Source organism: Dipteris shenzhenensis, chromosome 6 (genome assembly GCF_047967505.1).
Source record: "Dipteris shenzhenensis isolate YYH24624 ecotype China chromosome 6, Dip_SZ_1.0, whole genome shotgun sequence".
NCBI lineage: Eukaryota > Viridiplantae > Streptophyta > Polypodiopsida > Gleicheniales > Dipteridaceae > Dipteris > Dipteris shenzhenensis.
In genome coordinates, this window is record NC_141601.1 from 30,987,405 (window position 1) to 31,007,220 (window position 19,816).

At 47.1% G+C, this 19,816-nt stretch overlaps 1 protein-coding gene across 2 annotated transcripts in view; it reads right to left on the minus strand.

Annotated features, from left to right (window-relative positions):
* Positions 1-959: 959 nt before the first annotated feature.
* Positions 960-19,816, minus strand: part of LOC147901051 (Guanylate-binding family protein) — a 67,562-nt gene continuing 48,705 nt past the window's right edge. Inside the window, exons 4-5 of one of the 2 annotated variants that reach the window (XM_087376261.1) lie at positions 1,429-1,701; positions 960-1,312 (exon numbers count right to left, since the gene is read on the minus strand). In XM_087376261.1, coding sequence (XP_087232387.1) covers positions 1,438-1,701 — 264 coding nt within the window. In that variant the 3' untranslated portion in view covers positions 960-1,312; positions 1,429-1,437. The remainder of the gene's footprint in view (positions 1,313-1,428; positions 1,702-19,816) is intronic. The other variant, XM_087376262.1, reaches the window with a different exon arrangement.

Consider the following 19,816-nt stretch of genomic DNA (forward strand, 5'->3'; position numbering starts at 1 on the left):
CGGTCATGTGCTAAGGCAACACATACGCATTGGGTGGGCATAGTGGGACAACGAGCCAGCAAGAACACCAACGTATGTAGTCGGTTTCCCCAAAAGCTGGAGGAGAGGCTGAGGACTCTTGCCCACCTGATAGGGGCCAAGAACTGAATGCAGGAGATTGAGGAGGCAATCGCAGAGGCACAATGGGAGGGGCTTGACTAAATCCCAGATAACGCATACCCTCCACATTGGTTTGGGCAGTCTCCAAGACAGGATTTCCTCGAGATCACCATCATATGTAGTCAGTTTTCCCAGAAGCCGGAGGAGAGGTTGAGCGCTCTTGCCCACCACCTGATAGGGGCCAAGAACTGAATGCAGGAGATTGAGGAGGCAATCGCAGAGGCACGATGGGAGAGGCTTGACTAAATCCCAGATAACACATACCCTCCACATTGGTTTGGAGACAGGGTTCCCTTTAGGAGTCTTCTACCTATGGCAGACCCACGATGCCCTACCCAATTTTTTTCAGTATGAGCTCGAGCGATTACTCCATGTAGAGTCAGAGCAAGGGGATAAAGACCTGGGGGATGCTTGAATCTCATACTGATAATCTCCAAACACCTAATGATACCACTACTAGACTGCTTCAGGTGCATCGAGATAGCTTCTGCTTTCTTGAATAAACCAGCAGGATGGTGCTTAAGGCTCTTTTTAAATCTGAGAGAGCAATAAGCTGCTTTGTAAATTATTTTTACAGTAGAGGCCAAATCTAGCTTCGATTTCCATTTCCGAGCATCTACTCACTTTTTAGACTTTACACAAAATGATATTGGGAAGAAAGTAAAACAGTTGGGTGGAGTCAAACTGAACCACATGAGATCATCCTTCAATATTGCGTAATAAGGGGACTAAATTTCTATTAGTTCCTTCATCAAAATAGAAATGCTCAACTCCAACAAAGAACCATTCAAATGCAGGTTTTTGGCACCTTGTTTGCCTCATGGGCACATTTCAGATGTATACTGCACCTTTTGGACACCTTCAATAATTGAGTACCCTTGACACCGGTGGTGCATGTTGATGTCACTAAAGTATTATCCAGATACTCATACATGACATCAGGAGTAATTACTAAATCAGAGTACAAGCTGACTTGGTGGAATCATTTTTTAATGGAAATCACAAGCACTCCAGCAGAGCCCACTTCCAGTAAGTTGTGAAAATTCAAGGTTGAGCACCTCTCCATGTACGGGAATGAGCTCTAATCCTTCTCTTAGACACATGGAGAAATACCAGGACTGTAAAAGCAATGGAAATAAAAGGAATTGCCCACCTGCAAAAAACAAGTAGCTATAATACAAGATTTATCCAGAAACACAGGCTTACTTGCACATTAAACTTGATGTTTACAAACTACAAAAAATGCCAGCTCAACATCAAATCCTTCACCTGTCAGCATCAAAACATGGAATTATAAACAAGGCCCTCCCAAACTAGAACCACACTTTGCCATGCTGGATTGTAAAACAAAGATTCCGTCGACCAGAATAACTTCTTGTATGTCTCTAAACAAATGAAGGAGGACCATGCTGCAAATTCTACAGTTTTGACCTTGATAAAAAATCTTCCAACCACAACCATGGCCAATGAAAATATCACGATCAGATTGAACAATCTATCGTTGTATTTGTCAAAAAATGCAAGCTTTCCTTTTGATAGCATCTGTTTATATCAAAGTGGTGCATATCAGTCCCTGCAGGTCAATCTTATGCACTTAAGAGGTTATGTGCGATTTTGAAAAAAGTAAAGAGTAACCTGTGCTTGACTTTGCAGCAATACCTTCTCGTAAGTGCAAATCTTGTGAAATAAACTCACATTCTTATCACTATCCATACTTTCATTCTAGCTTTAAAAATATATATAAAGATTGTCAACCGAGAAAAGATAAAGATTAACATAATGACTTCTGAACAAACAGGCCAATAATTTGGCAGTGCTTGATAATGCTATTATTCAAACTTCAAATGCAGCAGTTGGAAGTTCTTGTTGTTTTATGTGGTCGAGATGCATCGCATTAGGATGAGTTTGTTTACAGGTCAGACAGCATAGTTCTCTTGGTAAAACAGAGTCAGAATTTTATGTGGAAACGTCTTACTTGATTTTTGGTAGAGAATGTGAGATTTGGATTCGTACATAAAAGGATTTAGAGCTTTGAGACACTTGAAAACAGTTGCTAGAATCTTTCAACCAAGGGGACATAGATTACGCCATAAAAGCAGTGAGACAGGTGCGCATGTTAAGCTTCTTATCCTTGATCACAGCTGCACCAAGTGCCACTTCCATCCCATGCTACAACCACTTTGACTCAAGAAGAGTCAAGATGCCCCCTAGATACCTGTATACCTAGGAACTCCTAGATCTAAAAGAGATCATGTGGCTTTCCGATCAAGTAAGAACATGCAAGGTTAAACGAAGGCATTGAACAACTTGCGGTTCGACGGGGATTGATGATGCATGATTATGCAATCTCTTTAAGTCTAGAGTGTTGGAGGCATGTAGGATTTTTGAGAGAAGTGTGAGAGAGAAAGGAGAGAGAGGTGTTCATGTTGAAGGTGGTCTGGAGATGTGAATGTACAGTTTTTCAAGGTGTGCAACAAAGAGTATGACTTCAGATGTGTGTCTCTCCCTCCTTCACCCTTGCTTGCAATACCGAGTACGAAGCATACACAGAACATTAACAAATAAAGCTTGCTTCAATAGGATGTCAGTTTCATAGCCAATGTGATCTTTTGGGTCATGTGGTCATATCTTTAGCTAAGTAGTTAGCCCCAATATTGCGAAGTGTAAAGGAATAGTTATTAACGTACCATACAACACTTATCATTGGGTGGAAAGGTTTTGATTGTTGACTAGGTCATTTTGTCAACATTTGATGTACTAGTTGCTTTGGAGTTCTAGTAAATGAAAGAAAAGTGTGTGATGTATCACCGAATGAAAGAAGGGAGTGAAGAGAAACACTAGTTCCAAACCCCTATAATTACAACATGAGGGGCGGAGAAAGTACATACTTGTGAAATTCAAAATAAACATGTCAATCATTCTTGACCTTGAGCAGTATTCAAATGAAGCCAATGAGGAGGGGCATGATGCCAAGTCATGCCATACTCCATTAAATATGAAGAAAGCATTTCTACACATGAAAAGTCTCTATTCTAAGTCTAAAGAAAAACAACAAGTGGCGGGTCTGCATCGACTATAAGAAACTCAATGCAGCCACCAAGAGGGACCATCATCCTCTTCCCTTTCAAGACCTCATCCTTGAGAAGGTAAGTGGTCATGAGATGTATACTTTCTGTGATGGTTACTCTGGGTTTTATCAAATCAAAATTGCCGAAGAAGATGTGCTCAAAACCACATTTGCCACACCATGGGGGACATTTGCATTCAAAGTAATGCCATTTGGCCTCACCAATGCTCCTGCTACCTTTCAAAGATTTATGCAGATGGTGTTTGCTCCTTATTTGGGAGATTTCTTGGAGGTGTTTTCAGATGATTTCTGTATATTCTCGTCACGTAAGGAGCACGTCATGAAGGTTAGGTTGGCCTTCCAAAGGGTCAATGATGCAAATGGTAGTCTCAACCCTGAGAAATGCACCATTGGAGCCACTCAAGGGAGGTTACTGGGACATGTCTCATTTGAGACATCTCCTTTGCTGTCGGGTTATTGTGTCAATTTTTTGCCAAACCTAGGGAGAATCATTGGAAGGAAGATCTGGCGTACATATGGGATTACATACACCACACGGATTGAGTTAGGCGGATTCCTGTGACTCAGATTGGACAGGTGACATTGACATCAGGGTGTTGTTTTGTGCTTGCATTAGGGGCCATTCTTGGATGACCAAGAAACAACCCTCAGTTGCCCTTTCTTCTATAGAGGCGGAGTACCGAGCTGCTTATAGTGCAACATGTGAGACGTTGTGGCTCTATTGGATACTTGAGAATATGGACATGATTCAAGAGGAGGCACGATGGTCATGTGCAACAAACAAAGTTGCATAGCCATCGCACAGAACCCAGTGTTTGGGATGAAGCACATTGAAGTCCATTACCACTTCGTACTAGAGCTCATCATCAATGATGTCATGCTGTTGATGTACTGTCCTACCACCAACAATCTTTTTGACGTATGCACGAAGGCTTTCCCATGGGAGCAAATGGAACCCCTCTACAATATGCACACTCAACTAGATCCATTAGATCTAGTAAGATCTGATGGTTCAAATGCAGCCACCAAGCAAGTGGGGGCTCATTCAATGTCACCTGCTCCACATTCTCTACTCCATTGGTGGATCGTGGGAGATCAATGGTTGTGGTGGGGAAAAATGAAGGCCGTTGAGGGTCTTAAAAAATCCGATGGCCACAAGCATTTCTCAATTTTTGAAATTTCTTTTTACCCCGAGAAGGTAGAAGTCATGAATCGGTTCATGTATCCCGTTCTATTTGCTTCTCGACAATTGCTCGACACTGAGCGACGCTATTCAAAGGCTAACAAGCATGCCTTGTCTTTGGTGTTCTGCATTGAGAAATTTAGGCATTATGTGGCTGGAAAGTCCTTCATTATACTCACTAGCACTGGTCTTGCAAAGCAGGTTCTTCAATCACCAAACCCCATGGGCCGGTTGGCCAAATGGTTGGCACTTTTACAAGAATATGATTTTTATTTCAAAATTGTAAAAGGGGGTTGTTCCAACTTGAAGAATGCTTTGATTGATTTAGAGGAGTGCCTTGATGTAACCCTTGTAGCGGCCATAGAAGTTGGGGATCCATGGTATGGTGGTATCTACAGGTTTCTGACTGCTTTCTCCTTTCCTCCAGAAAGTACTAGCTATGAGAGAAAGAAGATCCGCAGAGATAGTAGGCGCTACACCCTCTTTGATGGGGTGTTGTACCGTCAAGGCATGGATGGGCTACTAAGACGGGCCATTGATGCAGATGAAGTGCCTAAGGTATTGAAGCATTATCATGATGGATTTTGTGGAGGCCACTATGCCAGTGACTATACAGCTAAGAAGATTTTACATGCTGGATACTATTGGCCGACCTTGTTCAAGGATGTCACTTTGTATTGCAAAACCTGTGAACCATGCCAATTCTTTGGTAGGAAGGATTTGCGTCCTAGGCAACATCACCCAGTGATGTCCATCCATCCGTTTCAGAAGTGGGGAATAGATTTTGTCGGGCCCTTGCCCATGACTATCCGCAAAAAGAAGTATCTTTTGGTAGCCACTCAATATGTCACTAAGTGGGCTGAAGCTATGGCCCTCCCCGCTGCAAATGGTAAGGCAGTTTCAAATTTCATATTTGAACGTATCTGCACAAGGTTTGAGACACCCATGGAAATAGTCTCTGACCATGGGAGTCCATCATCTATGGCCTGTGTGCCCGGATCTGCAGTAAGAAGGGATGCAAAAAAATCTGAAAGCTATATGCATGACAGCATCAGGATTTGATTGTAACACCCCGTCTGAGTCAACAAGCTGCGAGACACTATCTCTACTATGTCTGGGTCCACAAGTAGAGAAAAAGTGTTTGTTGACCCTGCCACCCATCTGAATCCAAAAGGATTCTCGTGCATGAAAGACATACTCTGCTCTCTGATCCAACAATGTCTGCATATGAGCCCTTGCTGTAACAAGGCGCTCCTGAATCCAAGCATCTGTGGGCCTCTTCTGCTTTTCCCTTTGAAGGGACGCTAACTATTGGCGTATACCAATCTCACGTCTGAGAATCTCATGTCTCCTGGAATCAGCGACTGTATGATAATAGTCACTAATTTCAAATAAGGCTGTAGCTACCTGAGATGGGTGGACAGCTCCACCCTGTATGTGAGAAACCCAAATCTGTAAAATATCCTCCGTGAGGCTTTCCTTTGCATAAAAAGCATCCAGAATCCTGACACTGGCAGAGCGTCCTCTCCGATGAGGCTCAAGAATCTGCAACACCACTGGAAAATGATCTGAGGTGGAAACACCAGTAGGGATGCATAGAGATCTACCTCTGTCAAATGCCCAATCGTCTACATAAAATCTATCAATACATGCATGGATGGGCATGTGTGTTCTCCTTTTCGACCAAGAGTACAGGAGTGACTGTGGCATAACATGAAAGGCATCATCAAACCAAGTGTCCCTGCCACTGTACTAAGAAAGGCATCCCAGGCTGCCCTCTCCAAAGAATGAATTCCACCCTGTCTGCCTCCCTTTTTGTCTGATGGCAACTCAACCATGTTGAAATCGCCACCAATGATCCAAGAATCTACAATGGGGGCCCAAGAGAGTAACTCCTTCCAAAAGGAGACCCGGTCCCCTCTGTTGTTAGGAGCATAAAGATTGAGAAGACCAATCTTACGCCCTCCAACCAAAATAATGATCCATTGAGCTCTAGAGGGGGAGATAATTCCATGACCAGCAAGCAAGGGGAGAATAGAAGGAGAGACCGAAATGCAAGTACCTCCCCTTGTGCCCATAGCAGGCGACCAAAAGGTATGTCCTGAAAGCAGTTTGCCAGACTTAGACCAATCACCGGCATCCAACTTGTGTTCCTGGATAAAAAGGATATCAATAGCACCTCTAGTGACACCTGGATGAAGCTGATTTCGGATTAGCTGCCTACAGCGACAGTGTGGAACTCTGCCTAGTAGGCCCTGTATGTTCCAGTTGACTATCCTCATCGGACAGGAGGATGCTGCATGGAAAGGCTTACCTGACCTAGTAGAGGAGACCAGCTTCCCTGGGCTGAAACACTTCTACTGAGGGCAGGAAACTCAACAGGTGAAAGGATCCCCACACCTGTTGAGGGGGAGGCCCTATCAAAAGGAATCCCAATGATCGGGACCCCTAAGGTGGAGGGCACAAACTCCTCATCATCCATGAAAGTCGCTGAATCTGCCAGTGCCGAAAAACAATTCCTCATAAGCAAGTATGGCCAAGGAGTGCGAAGAAGACCTAAGATGGAGGAGAAGGACCTGCCAGGCCTCTATCAGTAGAATTGGAGCTGGGGGCTGAGGAGGCCTGTGGCTGGGATAAAGAGGAATCTGGAGTCCTCATCTGTGCATGCACTTTCTCGGTCATCCTGACTGTGGCAGGAACAGTCTGTGGGGAAGAAGTATCTGTAGCCCCCTCGTGGTCAGAAACCAAGGCCCCTCTTGATGTGGAATTATAGTGTCTGGGGCTGCAGCAACATCCACCTCTAGAGTTTGGATGGCATCTGTCTGAACATGATTAAAGGTCTTCTCCTGAGGTAAGGGAGCCGCTCTGATAGCTCTCCATCGTGGTACTGGGTGTGCTGCAGGCATTGGGTGTCCTGCTGCCCCTGGTGATCCTGGGGTGCACGAAGCAGGGCACCCTGCTGCTCTAGGTGGTCTTGGAGTGCGTGGTACAGGGCGATGGGGAGGTGCAATCGGGGTAGTACATGAAGGAGCCGCACCAAAAGACCTCTTGGGTCTTTTTCTCTTCCTTGGGCAGTCTCTAGCAAAGTGCCCAAGAGTCCTGCAAATCCTGCACTGGTCCTGTCTACCTGCAATCTCGACTCTCTGTCGAAAGAGAGAGCTGTCTGGATGCTGAAGCATGATGTGGTCATCTGAGATGTTAGGGTTAGAGACAATGACCCTAACTCGAGGCACCCCGTCTTCTCTAACTGCCTTTGCCAAGGAAGAAGGCATGCCAGGAAGGGGGGGGATCTCAGCGACCACTCCGAATGTGGCTCGATAGTGGCAAGAAGTCAATGGTAGACCTAAGGAAGACCAGGAAATCTAATGAACAGTGATGTGACCTAACTGTCCTCCTCGACCGGATCGAAGCCCAAGGTGTAGGGTAAAAGAAAGATCCTCCTCAAACCCAAAGCCAGCGGATTAGCTTTGAGAACAAGGGCTGTGGACTTGTGGGAGTCGAAAACCACTTGGAACATTCCACGTCCCAAAAGTCGAGTATCCCTGAGGTGTGGGGCGAGATCTCTTGGTAACGCCGCTAGCATCCAATCTCTAGCCTGTGATCTAGAAGGGTGTGACCCAAAGATGCGGGCGAAAAGTGATGTGGAGCCCTCTAGTTCCACATCTTTCTGGAGCTGCTGCAACTCGTCTTCTGAAAAAATGACGGTTCTCGTGGCCGGTGGAGGTGGACGGAGATTGGCTAAATGGGGATCCATTCGCCAATCGATGTGAAAAGGCCGATTCAAACACTGAAAAAACTCCATCCGTGAAACTGCTGCCTAGGACGCCCTAGAATACGGGCACAGGAAGAAGGAGAACAGGAGAGGGTAGGAGAGAGGGGAAGAGGAGGAAAGGAGGCGGGGGGGGTTGGGGGGGGGCGGGGAGGGGGGGTAGACGGAGGTAGGCTGCGGGCGGAGGCGGAGGGGAGCTGAGAGTTCGGAAGGGAGGGGGTGGAGGAGGGGGAGGGGGCTGGCGGGGAGGGAGAGGGTGGGCGGGGGAGAGGAAAGGAGGGGGCGGGTTAGGAAGGGAGGGGGTGGGGGGGGGAGAGCGGGCCAGGGGGCTGGTAGGGGGCAGCCGGGGGGGGAGAGGGAGGGCGGGGGAGGAGGAGGGGGGAGGGGGCGGGGGTGGAGGAGGTGGGCGGGGGGGCTGGCGGGTGGGGGAGAGGGAGAGGGAGGGCGGGGAGGGAGAAGGAGGGAGGGAGCAGGGGTGGAGGAGGGGTGCGGGGGGGCTGTCGGGTGGGGGAGAGGGAGGGAGGAGGAAGGGGAGCGAGCGGGTGAGGGAGAAGGAGGGAGGGGGCGGGGGTGGAGGAGGGGGGTGGGGGGGCTGGCAGGTGGGGGAGAGGGAGGGCGGGGCGGAGGAAGGTGAGAGGCAGGGTGAGGGAGGAGGGAGAGGGGGCTGGCGGGAAGAGAGGGAGAGGAGGGGCAGCAAGGGGAGGGGGAGGGAGAGGGGGGGCAGCGAGGGTGAGAGGGAGAGGGAGAGGGGGCTGGCAGAGAGAGAGGAGAGGGGGGGGGGCAGCAGCTCACGGGGAGAGAAGCAGCTCAAGTCACATTCTGGCTCTTTGGTTTTCATCCCATTGTGACTTTCTAGAGTCTAGTGGCACACTATATAGTGTTGTACTTGTCTATTGTCTATCACATTAGTCAACATCAAGCTTTATATCATGTGAGCATTTTGGTTATCATTGCCTAGCACTTGTTCTTTCATTTGCTTTCCATTTTTCCTTTCCATTATGCTTTCCATATTTCCATTCCATTCCATTATGCTGTTGAGGACTAGCTGTTACCTTTTCTGCAGGTGGCGGGGTTGGAGACACCCCCATCATGTAAACTTCCTCATCTAAGAACTCCTCCCCCCCATCTAATCCTTCCATTGATTCAGACACCGAGGATAAGAGAGTATCACTGTCTTGCTCCTCTTCTTCTTCTGGTTCCGTGGCACCTGGTTGCACCGGGATCTTCTCCTTAGAAGCACCAAAAGACATGTGTCCTGTCTTCCAATAGCTGACTGCATCACTCTTTCTCAACCATGGTCTCCCGAGTATGGTTGGGTAACTCCTGCCTGTATCTTTGATGTCCACTACATAGAAATTGACAGTAGTGGTCAACCCATTGATAGTGATAGACAAATCCTCAATGACTCCCAGGGTGGCGAGTCGTCGACCATCTGCTACCTTGATTCGAGTGGAGGAATGCCTTGTGCATTTCAAATTCAATTTCTTCATGATTCGGGGCACCATGATATTACATGCAGCTCCCCCATCAACACACACATTTTTGACACGGCAATTATCTATGATGACATCTACTATATGTAGGTGCCGATCAATTTCTTCAAAGATAGAAGATACCTCTTGTACCTTTCCCTTTTTATTGCTCCTCCTTGTTGAGAGCCCTTGCTGCAGCTCACGTCTCACCTTAGGGCTTAACGCTATTAGCTGAGAGAGCGTGATGCTCAAAGACCGATGAGCAAGATCCTGAACGACCGAATAGTCCTCTTACCCTAAGCCGATGGGAAAATCCGAGGGCGACCACTTACTCCTGCGGGATCTTTTAGTCTTCTCTGTTGGTGGGTCTGCCATCTCAGCATCTGAGGGCTCTGAGAAGGACACCTTCTTTCTGGGGCGGCCTGGTCCACGGTTTGGAGAGGGGTCCGAGGTGATACGACTTCTTTTCCCGAGGTCAAGGATCTCTACGTCAAAATCCTCAGTACAAAACCTGATTCACCCTTGGAATATTGGGACATTCCGTGCGATAATGACCCTTCTGGTGACACTCGTAGCATACAACATTAGCACGGTCTCTTGGAGGGCGGTTGGCTTGATTTCTAATTCCCACCATCTCAAGCCGAAGATCAGCTAGGTCATTAACTCCGGGTTCCTTAGCAGGAGGGGCCTCTTTAGCTGGAAAGGCCGAGGGAGTAGAAAGGAGGGGGGCTCATGGGCGAGGCTGGGGAAATCTTCAAGGCGGAGGTTGAGGATATACTCCTTATTGAGGGTAAGCATCTAAGGGAGGACCATACATTTGAGGTGGAGGCGGTGGATACATCCCTGATGAGGGGTGGGGGTATGCCCCTGAGTTAGACCCCCCAGGTTGTTGTTGCAAGAATTGAGGGGATTGCGGAGGGACAGTCATCTTCTTTGAAGCAGGGTCAGACTGAACTTTATCAAACTTTTGAGCAATCTCATGTGCTAGCACCATAGTTTCTGGATTCTCCCATTTAAGCTTGAGGCGAAATTCGTCACTTGCTCCTGCTACAAGGTAGCCCAACACATGCTGAGTCATTCTAGCTCGAAATCCGGCATTGTCCTCCTGCGTGTGGCAATTAAACGGTCCAGGAGCACGGCCGCTCGATCCACATATCGACGCGCTGTCTCACCTTCTAACTGCTTCAAGTTTGCCACCTGCAGGTACACATTCTTCGGCTCCTCTTCTTTGCCGAAATACTCAATCATTGCTGCTGTCAACCTTGGCCAGCTTTGGCGAACGTCTTCGGCCTGCTTCTCATACCACACTTGAGCCAAAACCCTCTAGAAATGTGAAAAGAACCAGCAGCCGTCTGTCTTCAGTAAGAAAGTTGAGAGAAACACAACGGCGCTTGAAGGCCACAAGATACTCATTTGGATTTTCTTCAACCCGTCCACAAAACACGGGAATGTCAGCCATGCTTGGAAAATGGAAAAGAGAGAGACGAAATGAGGCTTATCTATGGGCAAACAATGAAAAGAGGTAGCTTGAACTGAAAATTGGGTGAAGATACATCCACAAAGCACACATAGGCAAGGTAGGGTGTGACTGGTGTATTGTGAAATACTACACGGGAAGAATCTTCAGCATAGAATAGCACATAAATAATCTTAAAAGGACCAACCCTCATGATATCACATCCATCTTTACAAGCGAGGTTTAGAGACACGGCGCTGCATGAGGTTGTTCATCAAGGCAAACAAGAATGCCATGACAAATGTCAACAGTTGAAGAGCTTGCACATCACCTTCAGCTTCTTCCAGTTCTTGTAATCGCCATGCTATTTCTTCAAAGGGTGTGCGGTCTGGCATCCTTCTTTTGAGCAATGTCCTTGAGGACCTTTCTGATGATCTTCCGAAGTCGGTAAACTCGTATCAAATATGCCCAACACTTAGTTTCATGATGACCACAACCTTTGCATTCTTTACAAATGATCACCCTCATTCGTGGCTTGTAGCTTTGTTGGGGCGGTGCTTCCACTCGCTTCATGCGTGATTGAAGTACAAGCTTCACGTGCTAAGAAATCAGCAACTAGATTTTGAGCTCGAGGGAAATGCTGAATTTTTACCTCTTCAAATTGGTTGCAAAGTTCCAATGCTTGTTGATGTCATGGAACCAAGTCTTTGCTCCGCACCTTCCACCTTCCACTAACTTGTTCACACACTAGTTGGGAATCTCCTTGCACCTCAAGTTGCTTGACGTGATGTTCTTGTGCCTTTTGTAGCCCAAAAATGAGTGCCGAATACTCAGCTCAGTTGCAAGTACTTGCAGGTGCAAACTTGCTATAACAATACTCCTCACCACCCGATGAAGTGAGCTTCACACCCACGCCAGCAGCCTTGGTCGAAGGTTTGTAAGCTCCATCAAATTGAAGGATCCAAGATGTCATCACACCAAGACTAAAATCCGGACATCCCAAGTTTCTTGGTCGTCCAAGATAGGTAGAAGGAGAGGGTGGGGAGAATTCAATACTTGAGCCAAACATTCAGCACCAAATAAACTCGCAATCCTTTGTTGATAGTTTATCTTTAGACCAAAAAGAATTACAACTTGAAGCTCGAAACGAGGTACAAAACGTTGATTAAGTACAAATAGATTCCTTGGTCGAAACATTACCAACCATAGCCGAGGCCTAGAAACCTTTGTAGTGAGATTGAGAATAAACCATTCAAGACGAGCTTATCCACAAGAATTAACAAGCAGATGTGCCAAATCTCCCCCCAAGCTTGGGGAGCATCCCACCTTTCGAAGAAGGACACCCTTTTAATTACCTCCGAAGCAGCAAGTAGCTCGATCACCGCACAATGAGTAGAATTAAAATCAAAGTTCTCCCCGCGTATCAATAGTTCATCACCTTGAATCAACCACGGTGTATCATCTCACCCGTCGTCCCCTTGAACAATGCACTGGACAATCAGCGGTTGAAGGTCGACATGAAGATCAAGAAAGAGATCTCGCCAATTGGTAGCCGTAATGAGCGGAGGACCAGGCACCAAATCCTTAAACTCGTCGAGAAGTGACATAAATATCCACCCTCCTCGTGTGGCGTGCGTCCGTGAAGTGGACTTGAAAAAGTTCCGAATCGGCGATCTAGTAGGAGATGTGAATAGAGCACATGAAATGAAGTACTTTTGCTTTTTACAGCAAGAGTAAACTCTCCACGGTTAGAGAGTTACAGTTCCCGAGATTTCAATATATAAGCAAAAATCATTACATTTTCATCACTTCCAACTTGTTGGCCCAATGATAAGTCTCCCTTTTGTGAAGGGGGAGGTCTTGGGTTCAAATCCTACTCTTTAATAAAAAGAGAGGAGAGGAGAGAAGAAGGAGAAGAGAGAGAAAGAGAAGAGGGGGGCGCGAGATCTGTTACAGTTTTGCAGAAACTCAAAAAATTTATCCGCGACCAGAAGACGCAGGAGCCCAGAAAACCATCACGATCTGTCTGCGATGCGCGCGGGTGTGCACAGTGGGCGCACGTAGGAGCACAGATGTTGCAGTTCTGCAGATGCGACCGTTACAAGCAGAAGATTCGCTAGCCAGAATACACGTAGGAACCGCAAGCATAAAGCAGGCCGACTGGAAGCACAAAAGCAGGGAGGTTTTGCAGCCGTAGAGACAGGGAAGGCACGTAGTTTGGAGGCGCAAAAGTAGAGAACTGCACACGGAAGAGGCCGCAGAGCCGCACCCAGACGTAGGAGTAACAGGTTTTACCCCACTAGCCGTGGAGATTTCGATCCCAGCAGCCACACCATTTCTATTAGCCGGAAAAGAAATCAGGACAAGTGGTTAGACACTAAGCATGGCCACGCTCAAGGGCCATAGAGGAAAGGAGAACGTGAGGGCGAAACGTTATCATGGGAGGGGAAAAGGGATTAGAAGGAGAGGGAATGAAGAGGGAGATATGGCACAAGGGGAAAGGCAGAGGGGGAAGAGAAGCATGTACATGATGGGAGGAGGAATGTAAAGATGGAGACATGAAGGGAAAAGGGCCATGCTTTATTTAAAAGGAAGGGAAGGGGAAATCAAAGTACTAGCTAGGTGGCTTTACAAGAATAAGCGTGTCCCATCAAGGAATAGCCCCCTCCTTTTATAGCCAAGAGAGGAGGTCTCTCCCAATAAATGCATCCTCCCACATGCATGGTGTGTGTGGAAAAGTCGCCCATGTGGGCTAGGTGGTTACGCACTCTCAATTGTGTGCGACAACCCTTTGTCTCATTTTTCCACATAAATCAAGCTCCATATCTCAAGTCTATTATACTCCCTTGGTCTCTCCCCAATTTTATAATACGTTCAAACCTCTAGGAGGACAAGTGGAGGGTTGGCACAAGGAATCTTGCCACCTCATCCTACTTTCTCCATTATTTAACTTGCATTCTTAGATCTTCTATACCTTCCCCACATGGGCCTATCCTACATGGAGGGAATAATCCAATATAATATCCATCTCCACTTATGTTATAGTACTTCTCCCATGGACTTTGGGCCATATCTCACTAAATGCAGCCTAGGTGGAGGGGTGGCACATGGAGGAGCCATGCCACCTTACATTTTATAATATTCCTACCATGGATTATGTACATCGCACCTTATGGGTCCTCTTACGTGGAAGGGTGGCACATGGTCATGCCCTGTCACCTCAACCCTGGGCCCTATGCACTCCATATTTTATTATACTATTGCCACACATACAAGCACACACTCATATTTATGCCTTTTTACTTTGGTCAAATTTATCCATAACAGTACTCTATCTCGCTTTGGTTTTTCAGATGCATGGATTAGAGGAGTGTCCTCTCTCTACAGATCAGCCCATAGCCAGGTGCTTATTGGGGGGGTAAGAGGGGACAGGTTTCAGATCTCCAGATCAGTCCGCCAGGGTTGTCCTCTTGCCCCTTTTCTTTTTCTGTTTGTGGCGGAAGCTATGAGTATCTACCTTAGATCTCAAGCTGATATTTATGGGCTCATACTTCCTCTCCGCCGGGAGGAAGAGCTCCTGGATAGTGAGTTGGCAGATGACACCGCTGTTTTTTTGGATGCCTCCCCCTGGACACTCACTTCCTTCCAGACAGCCTTGGATTTATTTTGCACGGCTGCAGGTGCACACATTAATTGGCATAAATCCAATGGTTTTTGGATTTGTGATGATGACACCCCGGATTGGGTTAATGATATTGGCTTCACTTGGATACAGAGGGGTATCTCCGTCAGATATTTAGGCTGCCAGGTTGGGGTGGGCATCTCTCCTTCACAACAGTTTGCTCCGGTGTTGGAGAGCATCAGAAGAAAGCTCCTTTTCTGGAGCTCAGCCAAACATGACTTGGCATCCAGAGTGGTGGTGGTTAACCAAGTTCTTCTAGCCACAGCATGGTTTGTATGCTCTTGTTGGTGCCACTCTAGAGATTGTATCACTCAGCTTAAGAGGCCCGTACAAAACTTTTTATGGAGTAGTCTAGATGGCACAACTGATGTTACAGCCACGGTGGCTTGGGAGACCTTGATTCTTCCTACAAGAAAAGGGGGTTTGAATATCATTGATCCGGATCTACAGTGCAGAGCCTTACTCTGCAAGGTCGTTGTGAGAGAGCTTATGCTAGGGCAAGAGCCTTGGAAGGATTTCTTTATCAGATGCATACAGTCTCGCATGCCTACCTCAGGAGAGGATTGGACACACAGTACCACATGGGTTTTCACCACAGCCCACCCCAGATCTCCTTCTTCCCCTCTTATGGTTGCTATCCTGAAAGCATGGGCCAGCTTCAGGAGTACTCTTCGCAGGATTCCCCCGTCCATCCGTGAAGAGATTGAAAGGCAGCCTATCATGTGGAACGACAGTATTTTGGATGAGCATGGCAGAGCACTTGGAGCTTCTCTTTACATGCAGTGGCCCAAATAGGAGAGGGGCCCTGCATCTACTGTGGGAACATGGAAAGCCTTCAGGAAGTTTCCTGCAAACCGATAGGCCCAGATGGTTCATAATCTCAGAGGGAGTGCAGGGAGAGTCCAACACATTAATGCAGCCTTGCCCTTGGATTGGGTGGACACAGATGACATGCCTATTACTTGTTCCACCTGGATGGGGGCATTTTCCAGATTGGGAATTCCTTTGCAGGTGATTGCTTTATATGACACACATGAGGATGCCCTAGTCTTTGATGTTTCTTCGGGGGGTAGGCTGTCCAGATCCACAGACGGTATCTTGTTGGAGGTACCGTTTTAGCCAGTCAGGATAGTGGGCTTCATGGAGCATGGCTCTCTTTCACAGTGGTCCTTGGATCCTGACCCGCTACTCATCGCCCTGGGCTCATGGAGGTGTCCCAATTAAGTTTTTGCAGTGGGACCCTGGGGAATGGGAATGGATAGATGAAGGGCACCGAGAGAAGGGCATCCCCTTCTTTCGTTACACGGTCAGTAATGCCAGGAAATTCTAGCTCAGCTGTAGGGGTTGGAGGCCTACCAGAGCTCCTCATTGGGAGAACTTTCAGATTTCTGCTGACTTGCAGAAAATTTTTTGGCAGAGGCTCTGGAAATCCCATCGGAATAGAAAAATCACTCTCTTCTTTCGGCTTTCTATTCATGGTGGGATAGCAGTGAACCATTGGAGATCCAGGTTCGGGGCTGATCCTACTTGCCCTCATTGCCTTTCTGCTTCGGAGACAATACAGCACTGCCTTTGGGATTGCAAACAGGCGAGAATCATATGGAAGGGGATTGCAAGACTTTTCAGCACTTTTGTTCGCCTCCCCTTCTATATGACCTGGGGATCAGTGGCTTGGCTCACTCTTTCAGGGCTCCAGGTTTTCATTGAGAGAGATGATTCCTCTTGGCCTCTTCACATTCGACGACACCTTGTAGAGTCGTGCTCTCTAGAGGATGTTCCGGCCACTCTCTTCAAGGCTGCTCATTCCTCGGTTGACTCTCCATGGGAGGTCTTAGCTGGCATTGCAGCATAGCACATTTGGAGAGCCAGATGCACTGAGGCTTTGGAGGGTTCTCAAGTTCATCCTTCTCAGATCTTGGCCAGTACTTGGACAGATACCGTACACACTCTGATGGCCATTTGAGCGACCATGCAGGGATCTTTTCGAGCAGCCTCCTCCAAGAGAGTTACTTTTCTCAGAGATCGGAGAGACTCTCCCTTCTTTGCTGAGACTTCTATAGGGTTGAGTTGGCATTTTCAGCCTCAGCCTTGGTTTCTTTCTACCTCATTCTTCTGAGGTGTTTTTTATTACATGCTTAGCATGTTGTATTTCCGCACAGAGCTTGCTCTAGCGAGATTCTTTCTTACTTAATAGAAGTCTCTTTTTTGCCCAAAAAAAAAAGAAAGTCACAATGTCTATGGGATATCTCCCAATATGACACGTGGCATGTCTAGGACTCACTAGACTATAAAACCACACCTAGAACACTCATTTTAGACTCACTTTGGCTTCATATTCCAACAACCCCCATGAAGGCAAGATGAGAGACTATTGGAATGGAACCAAGAACAGAACATGACAATGACGGTCATCAAAACTGTGCATGCCGGTCTAGAACTAGACATGGTTCCCACACAATCTCAGAGGCAAGTGAGCATGGCTCAGAGGCTAGTGAGCATGGTACAACAGACTCAGAGGCTCATCTAGCATGGCTTAGAGGCCCAACATGCATGGATGCATGACCAACTCAGAGGTCTAGGAGACCAATGCGTCAACATCTTGGAACTCTCACGCCAGGCCTGATAAACAAATAGACCTATCAAAGACAATACATATGGTTCCCATAGTACATCCCCCCTTGGCTTCATAACAGGACATGTTAGAAAGCCACACACCAAAATAGGAAAACTAATACATCTTTTTAGGAGGACTATCCAAGGCACAGGATCTTTAGACTCAATGAAAACCAAACACTCAATGCATATCATTTTAGGGGGACTACCCAGGGCAGAGGACCCCAAAATACATCAAGCTGTAGGAATAATAAAAATAGATCTCTTAGAAGTAAAAGATGTCCTCCAAGTAGCTAATGCACATGTGTGCACATCTGCCAGGCGATGAAGCGCTAGGCAGGAATGCCCCAAAAGATGTGTCGATGAAGTCCATGGGGTAGCTAAATGGAGCACTCACATAGTGACTCTCAAAATGGCTAAGTGAGAGTCATTGATGTCAAAGTAGATGCCGGAGGTGTCACGAGCACTCAGAGAGTCGGTCAAAAGTGGAGCTCAGGCACCAAGGACAATCGGGGTCGTAATCGGAGAAGTCGGGAAGTGTTTGGAGCTCACATCAAGCTTGGAGCAGCTTCACTTGTTGTTGACGGAATGTGGAGCAAGTGACGGGTAGAGAAGAGGGTCTGTTGCAGGACAGAGAAGAGCTGGAGATAGGCGGAATTTGTAGCCAGTGTGGACAGCAAGTGCAGCGTGGGCAGTAGGAGCTAGAGCTGCATGGGCAGCAAGTGAGCAGGGAAGGCAACCTTGTGGCGAGCATAAGAGAGCTCAGATGGCGTGGATTTCGAGTGCAGAATGGTGAGGGCAGAAGCAGCTACTGTTGGATACGCATTTCGAGGCTGGAGCAGCTACTGTTGGTGGCAGTCCCAAGGGAAAATGGCGAGGGAGCGTGAGCAGCAGGTGTACGGGCAGGCTGTACGGCATGGGACTGCACGAAAACAGTCTGTACAATCCGTACGGCCTGTACGGCCTGCTTGTAGCAGGCTGTACGGCCTGTTTGCAGGTTGATGGAGTGCAAAAGAGGTTGGCGGCTCAGTTGGCTGAGCAATGGCGGGCAAAGCACGGGATATGTGGCAGCTCTAAGTCGTGATCGAATCTCAGCATCATGTCATAGATGGGTAGCTTCACGTTGGTGAGGCTTGGGATGGAAGGGAGCTCAAGGTGGACAAGCAAAGGAAGAAGAGGGAGTGCTCAAGGAAGGAGAGGAGGAGAGTGGAACTAGAGTGGAAGAGGCTAGCCTCTCCATAGGTCTGAGATGGGCTTCAAGGCCTCCTCATTCCTTGAGGAAAGCTAGCTCTGATACCATATGAAGAGACATGGAGGTAGGAGAATGCCAAGCTAACTAGGGATGGAATGGAAATATGGAAAGCATAATGGAAAGGCAAAATGGAAAGCAAATGAAAGAACAAGTGCTAGGCAATGATTACCAAAATATGCACATGATATAAAGCTTGATGTTGACTGATGTGATAGACAATAGACAAGTACAACACTATATAGTGTGCCACTAGACTCTAGAAAGTCACAATGTCTATGGAATATCTCCCAATATGACACGTGGCATGTCTAGGACTCACTAGACTATAAAACCACATCTAGACCACCTAGAACACTCATTTTAGACTCACTTTGGCTTCATATTCCAACAGTCTCATTGGCTCCTAAGAGTGTGAATGATCTCTAACCAAGGATGTGGATATTTCTAATGAGCTTGCTTGCTGTGTGCACACTAGCGAGATGCTGGAGACGATCTCCGAAAGGAAACCATCCGTTGAGGATATGAAAAGATAGTGCCCTAGCATTGGTTTGTAGTTGAGGCCTTCAAAGTGGTGAGAGATCGTTGTTCAACGTCTCTACGAACTTGGAATATGAAATTCCATTCAAGTGATGTAGCCTCATAGAGTTGAGCATGCCCTACTTAGACTTTTACCTTAGGTGAGTCATTATGGGAGCCTAAGGAAAATGGAAGGAAACTCGAATTAAGCAGTAACTGCCCCACCATATATGGCTAGGCTGAGTGCAAGCCCATAAACAATGCTTAGCAATCTCAACCTAGGAAGAGAATGCATAAAGATTTGGGATCTGCATATGCTTGGTTGCCAAGTGCCCAATACCAAGCATAGAAAGGTGATTATTTCTCTAACTATCCACTAAAGATGATGCCTTTGAGTGTGAAGACAATCCTTACGTGAGGCCTTGATCAATCCAACCTTGTGTTGCATGGGTTTCTTTGAGCAGTGGATCCTAGAAGTCTTTTGTAACCGGCCTTCAGTTTCCTAAAGGGCAGTAGACCATGACTTGCATTGCATATTCATTATTCACAGCCACATTGCATCATTTCCAACCACTTAACTTTATCCAATGCCACTTAGAAACAATTGGAGAAATAACTGGATGGAG